Genomic DNA, 7,385 nt, shown 5'->3' with positions numbered 1-7,385 from the left:
AGATTATTATGCAAACAAATGCTAAAAATTGCACCCACAGTCCTTGTCCAGTCCCAGGGCACCTACAATTGCGTTCACAGATTCAGGATGGAGAGCCCAGACACACTCAGGGCTGGAGGGCCTACCCACATAGGTCCAAGCCAGTCAGTTCTAGCCAAAGTCCACCTCTGCTTGTCCGAGAACCCCCTTTCTCATGGTGAGCTGAGGACTCGATAAAGCAAAAACTACCAAAGAAAATGCCTCCTCACCATGGTTGATGGCACCATCTGCCCAGGCAGCAGTAGCAGCTTCTGGTGCCACTTTCAAGAAAAAACAGAAACACAGTTATCCACGCCCAGGGTTTAGCCTTCCCTTCCCCAAGGCGTCCAGGGGCCCCCAGGCCACGGCGCCAGCTCGAGGAACAGCTAACGGGCGTGGACTGGGCTGGGCACGGCAGGAGGCTCACTCGAGGGCGGACAGCTGGTCGATGGCGCAGTGCACCTTCTGGGCCGTCTCTTCGAACTCTTTATGCTTGCTGCCGATTTCTTTAGCCATTTTGTTCTTGGCTCGTTCTCTGTCCAGTTTCAAAAATTCACCGAGGGTCAATTCTTCAAACTGCTTCTTGACAGAGAGGAAGGCACAACCAGACGAATGCTTTTTATGTTCCTCTATGGGGCGGGGCGGCCTGACCCGCTGCGGGGTGCAGGAGCAGCCCTCCAAGAAGGGCCAGTTCTTGAACGTAGAGACGCGGTGGTCCTTGAGGTAGAGCTGCCAGGCCGGGGGCAAGGACGGGGGTGCCCATGCCGCCGAGCGGTGCCGCAATTCAAACCCGGAGGTTAGTGGCGCACCGCAGGGCGTCAATGTGGCTATTCTGACACCAATGACCCATCAGGGTCAAGGAGAGGAGTTAGTCAATGAAGCAGAATCAGGGTAGAAGCAGAAGAGACCCAAGCAGAATCCAGGGCAGGGTCTGACACACATAGTAGGAGTCTTGACTTTTATAGTGTGACTTGAACACACCCTATGCCATTTTTAATTCCACAAGCATCTGTGATTGGCTTGCTATAGGCTGTGAAGGCCTTCTATATGTTGGCCAACCAACAAGCCTTTTGAGTTTTCTCATGATGGTGTTGCCTAGCCTCAGAGAGTCTAGTTTCACCAATTATGCCATTTTGTTTAGCAGTGTTTATATAATTAGGAGCACATTATTGTTTTTTAATCTTTATTATTTTATATAAATAAATGGAAATATGAAAATTTTGAGGCCAGTGACAAGGTACTAAAGTCACATAATCTTAATACAGTAGCCATAAAAATCGAACTCAAAGCCCACCGAAATAGTAAACCATTAGCTTCATTGGGTTTTCATTTGTCTGGTCGAATTAGAAATGAAAAGAACAAAATCTAAGAACTACATATAGGATGGATGGGATGGATGTATTTCTGATTACTGCATCTACTGGCAAGATGTAATTAGGCATTTTATAAATGTTTTAGCTTTCTGAGAATGGAATCCTTCACTCGGCTTACTGGGGAGACTGGGGAGATTGCAGCAAGAGGCCTTGCTGAGGGTATTCCTCTTTCTCTCTCCCTCTCTCACATATAAAACTACATTTAAAAAATAAACAAAAATAACAATAAATGCTGATAAGCATATGGAAAACTGTATGGGATATATAGACCCATGTATTAACAATGATTGTCTCTGAAGGTGGAATGGGGCATTTTCAAGTACAGTCTTGTGTTGTTCTTGCCCTTATTTTATCAAGGAAACCGATGCTCAGAGAGATTAAGCAGCTTCTCCAAGGTCATGGGTGGATTTCCTTTTTTCCTTCCTTTTTATCTTTTCTTTTACATGAGCATGTATTCTATTTGAAATCATGAAAGCAGTAAGAGTAAACTAATGAGATGAAATGTTATGCTTGAAACCCCACACAGTACCTGGTAAATAGTAGGTCTCGGGAATTTTTCCCCACAGGTGCAGACTCTTCTTTTCTTTAAGAAGGGGTGGAGGAAGAGAAGAACTTTTCTCTGAGCACCAAAGACCACAGCCAGATAGCAAAGTCAGATTACCACAAGGCTCCTCCTTGACAGACTGGGAAAGAGAAAAGCAGCTTTCAGTCCTGGAATCCCCAAATAGTCCTGTTTGTTGCCCTCAGAGATTTTAGAGAAAAACTCTCCTCTCCTGGACACTAGGTAAAGCAACTTGTCTGGGGAAGGAAAGATGTAAAAGGAATATTGGCTGATTCCATGGTTAATATTCATCTGTTTCTTCCTTCTTGTTTTAGCAGGCAGGAATGGAATTGTAAAAAAAAAAAGATCTTGGGAAGATAAAACTTCCCCTCTGTCAGGGGCTCAGAGGAAGTAGCTGCAGCATGGAAAGGCTTTGCCTATCCACTCTTGGAGTGAGCCCTGGGATAGCAGGTGCTCTCCTTACAGGGAGTGAGGAGCTCCTCGAGTCTCTGCTACCCCTGTGCACACTCATGATGGTGGTGGGCTAAACTGCCTTTGCACTTGCGCTTTAAAATGGCAATGTTTCAGCCCGGGTCCTACAAGTTGTTTCTGATATTTTAGATTTTATAGACCTGGAAATGTTTTTAAAAAATTAACAATCACATGGCTCATTTCATTATAGTGCAGCAAAAATGTCATCCCAAATCATTGGCAGTTTGTAGCTGGCATTTGGGAGCCATGATGTTAGGTAGATCTGGGTTCAAAACAGACATGAACAACTTACTTGCTTTGTGACCTTAGGGAGGCTGAGTGACCTCTTGGAACGTGAACGTTCTCCTTTGCAAACTGGGGCGGGGATAAGACTTCATGACTGTTGTAAGAGCTGCATGTAGAGTGCCCAGGGTGAGCCCTTGCATATATAATGACGTGGCCAATGTTAATCCTCCTTGACTGATTGTCTGATAGAAAAATGACTAGATATGTGTATAAATATGAAAGGATGTGAAGGTACCACAGATGTAGCCTCTGGAATTTTGGATTTGTTTGAATTTTTAAGTAAAACATTAAGGATTCAGGCCATGCTTGCATCATAAACGCAAAAATCCAGAGCTCTATCTTTGACTACAGGGATGAGGCTGCAATGGTAGAGCAAAGAGAGAAGAAAGCTAGGTTAACCAAAGACTTGGTCAAACTAACCCTGGACTATCTACCTCACTGGGCATCTGGAAGGATGAGAAATGTATGACAGTGGAAGTAGGTTCCTCTTGTTATCTCATGAAGGGGCATTTTAAAATGTCTCTAGGGATCTTACTCTAGATCTTACTCTAGATCTTACTCTAGATAAGTGCTCTTAGTCCATCTTTTCTCCCGAGCTCTTATTCTATAGCCAACTGCCTTTTAGACTACTCATAGATATCTCAAACCAGTGTCATCCTTCTCACTAAGCTTGCTTCTCCTTGGTTCATCTCACAGCAATGACACTGCCATCCGCTTAAATTCTCTCACTCTCCAGATCATGTTTTACCATCTTCCATGTCTTGTTCTTCAACTTCAATCAGATACAAGGCCCAACTCACTGCTTTACTAAATCTCCGTAGAATCTGTTAGCTCTCATTTATTCCATTAGTCTCACTTTAGTTTATGTCTCCATTACTTCTTCCTTAGATAATTATTTCAGTCTTCAGATCACTCCACCACAAATCTATCACTGCTGCAATAATTTTCTACTGGATTTCTGCAAATCTAGTCACATGATTCTCCCACCTAAAATCCTTCAGTGACTCCCGGTTATATCTATGGTTATACGGAGGAGACAGCATTTGAAATCTAACTTCTGCCTCCCTATCTGGCCCTATCTCTTATGTCTCCCAGTATACATCCATGGCTAAAACCATTATGCTAGAAAGTCATTTGTACTCAGAATATCAGAAATTCTCTTATGATTGAAGGCTCTGTCTTTTCCCTTGTCCACTTGTTGTTCCTACCCTTAGAGATAAAATTCAAAAGTCACTTCCTGTGAAGCCTTCCTGATAGATCTCCTACTAGGTAGAGAGAGTGTTATCCCTCCTTTGAGTTTTCCCAAGATTTTGTTTGGATTGTATCACAGTAGGGTATAGAGGTTAACAGAATGAGTTTTGTGATGAGCTGAAGTTCAAGTACAACTTTACTATTTACTAGCACTGAGGTGAGCAAGTTAGTCAGCCTGCCTACGTATTAACTTCTTTAGGTGAAAATAAGGAATAATGAAAGTCACACCTATCTCTTACGGCTATTAAAGGGATAGAGAGGATCAATGCATTTACAACACTTAGTGCAATGTTTGCTACACAGAGTGTGCTCTCAATAAAAATTAGGCATTATAATATTATATTATTATTATTTATGTGCTATCTATCTTCTTCTTCTCAATGTTCCCAACTCTGATCCCTCCATAAGGGTTGGGGCATGTTTTATTTGTTTTAGTGTTCTGTAGATATGCAATCAGCACAGGCACTGACACAAAATAGACGCTCTGTTTAAAAGTATGTATTCACTTCTTTCTTCCCTGCTTTGTTACTAAAGTGTTTGGGAGGATGAGGTGGATAGAATGATGAGAGAGAAGGCTGGTAGAAATAAGAAAAGTCAGATTGATTTTTGTAGACAAAAAAGAACTATATTCACTGGTTAGGAAGAAAACATCACACTTGGGAGGTGTAGGAAAGCTTAGCTGGACGAAGGAGCAAGGACAGGAGCAGCAGCGGAGAGAGGTCAGTGGTGAGAAATCCCTTCTGGGATCCTAGAGGAAAGGAAGGTACCTGGGGATCTGGGGGTCTGTGCTCAATGAGTTGAGATAGAGATTTGAACGGTGTTAAAACCAGTACTCTCTGGGATCCCAATCTGTGCCTGTCTTGTATCTCTGGCTGGATTTGTTCTATCTGTATCTCTAGGTGACTAACTTTGTCCTACTTTGTCTAGAACTTTCCTGATCTTTATGCTAAAAGTTCCCCATTCCATGATTCCTCATCATAGACAACTCAGAATGGTTGATTAGTTTATGCATAGCTGTATGTGGGAATTAGAAGTGGAGAAGATAAGGGGCTTAGTGGTTAAGGGAGCCAGATCCCACATGGCTGACTGTGGTTTGAATTCTGATCCCTGGAGGCTTGCAAAACATGCCAGGGAACATGTGGCTATGTGTTCAGAAACCAAATAGGACAGAGAAATGGAGAAGAAGGGATTGTGGCATGACCACACCCCACTGAGGGAGTGCTTTCTTCCTCTCCCTCTCTCTCTGTCTTTTTCTGGTGACTACATGAGTCCTCTCTATCTTTTTCTGGTGAGTACACAAGACCTTGTTTCAGAATATCGGAAATAGAAAAAATGCAAAACAACAAACAAACAAACAAAAATAAAAAAACCAGAAAGGTGGAGAAGATACAGAATTTAACTAGAAATCCAGAGAGATAAATCACAGATTTTCTGAATCTTATCAGGAAACCACAGAGATAGGCGACAGAGGTCTCATAGTGTTATCTTTTTGCATAGAACTTTGTACTTTTCAGAGCATCCTCCTACTTCTTACCTTATTTGTTCCTGACAGATTTTTAATTATAAAAGTATTATATATGTAGAAGTAAATATTTATGCAAACATATGTAAATGTTATGTATGTTTAGTAAGTATTGAAGGATATACATATTTATGCTTGATCACCCAGAGAATTTGTATTTACATTTCTTTTCCTAACATCAAGCCAGCAAGACTGCATCAAAATAACATGTAAGGGGCTGGCAGGTGGCATAGTAGTTAGAACCCTGGGCTCCCACATAGCTGACCATAGTTTGAATCCTGGACCTGGCAGCCTACTTTCTCACTCTTCCTCTCTGTCTCTTTGCCACTTTCTGGTAAAATGATGATGATGATGATGATGGTGATGATGGTGATAAGTAAAATTAAATAATTATTTTAAAAATAACATGTAAGAGTCTGAATGTGGTAAGAAAATTGGTTTCCCATTAGAGGCCAACTATGATCAATTGGTAGAGGCGGCCTATGATGCCATGTACAGATGGCCTGAGGCAGCCTCTGGGCTCGGTGATGTGAGAGCCGTAATTTGATTAGTGATGTCTGTTAAGGGTATAGGAAAGAGAAATGAAAATATGAATACATAGTTGGTATTCCTGGTCAAATGACTGAACACGCTTAAATTTTCATTGCTTTTTCCCATGTCTTTAACCAGCTCTGTCTCAAGATGGACTGTGCCTTCTGGTCAGATCTCTTAATTCTTTATCTCATTCAGATGTGTAGACATTTCTGTTTTCCCTGAAAGATTGCTTCCCAAGTCACGATTCTCTGCTTATTTTCCTTTTTTCTTACAACTGAGCACCCTACATCTCTTTCTTTTTTTTCTCTTTCTCTTTTGTTCTTTTTCTTTTCTTTCTTTCTCTCTTTCTTTCATTCTTTCATTCTTTCCATTCTCTTTCCTTTCCCCTTTTCTTTCTTTTTTCTTTTTCTTTCTTCCTTCTTCTTTCTTTCCATTTCTTTCTTCTTTATTTCCCTTCCTTCTTTTCTTTCTCTCTCTCTCTTTCTCTCTCTCTCTCTCTCTCCTTTCTTTCTTTTTGTTATTGAAGCTTATTAACTCATCTTTTCCTCATTGTCTTGGCCGATTAGCTCAACAGACCCTTGTGATGTGCTCAGAAACTTAGAGATAGCTTTCGTATGGCCATGCTTCCTTCTCACCCTGTTCTGGGCAGGGACAGTTTTTTTCAATAAAAAATGTAAATGCACTTTCATAGGTGACAGGTTCATTTTAATTCAACAAATGTTTAATAGTAATTTATTTTGTATTCTTTATAGTCTATACTTTGCCCAACTTTTCTTTTTTATTATTTTTAAATTTTTATTTTCTAAATCTTTTAAAAATATTCTGCTGGGGATTTTACCTCTTGGTCATGATAGGAATGAATTTACCTATCCAAGTAAATCCAGAGTTTTCAGGCTTTGAATGTTGGAGAGTACAAGATAGTATTCCTTAGAGAAGGGTAGCAAATGAAGTGAACCTATGATTGCTCGTCTTGCTTCCTGGAGAGGGTTTCAAGCTACTGGGTCATCAGAAAAGTCATGATGTATTTTTTCTATGTTTTCCTCTGCAAAAAAGCATCTTGACTTTTCCAACGACCCAGTAGTACAGAGAGGCAAAATCCAAACACAACTGCAATTCAGTGACCTCTCTGAGTTGAGAAGAAAGAGTTTACATTTCAAGGATTTTTAAGGAAGAAAATACCAGAAAGGAGAGAGTGAAAGACAAGATCAATGTTCATTGCAGAAAGATCTCTTGAATTCATGATCAGCTAATGATCTGAAAATATGTATGAGGAAACTTCTTATGTCTGGGGAAAGAACTGTTGAAAAGGAATTGAGACAAAAGGAACCAAAAACTGATGTGACTAATAGAAAACACATAGCAATAGGGT

The 7,385-nt window shown here is 40.8% G+C and overlaps 1 protein-coding gene across 1 annotated transcript; it reads right to left on the bottom strand.

Moving 5' to 3' along the window:
* Positions 1–434: 434 nt before the first annotated feature.
* LOC106734432 (baculoviral IAP repeat-containing protein 5-like) lies at positions 435–6,865 on the bottom strand. Its single transcript, XM_027770195.1, has 2 exons — positions 6,855–6,865; positions 435–850 (listed from the first exon to the last, which is right to left on the bottom strand). Exons 1-2 carry the CDS (start codon positions 6,863–6,865, stop codon positions 442–444), a joined length of 420 nt encoding a protein of 139 aa, XP_027625996.1. The 3' UTR covers positions 435–441.
* Between the last annotated feature and the right edge of the window lie 520 nt (positions 6,866–7,385).

Source organism: Tupaia chinensis, unplaced genomic scaffold (genome assembly GCF_000334495.1).
Source record: "Tupaia chinensis unplaced genomic scaffold, TupChi_1.0 Scaffold000115_1, whole genome shotgun sequence".
In the NCBI taxonomy this organism is placed as follows: domain Eukaryota; kingdom Metazoa; phylum Chordata; class Mammalia; order Scandentia; family Tupaiidae; genus Tupaia; species Tupaia belangeri.
The sequence above is the reverse complement of the archived record's forward strand: the minus strand, read 5'-3'. Positions and strand labels throughout refer to the sequence as shown.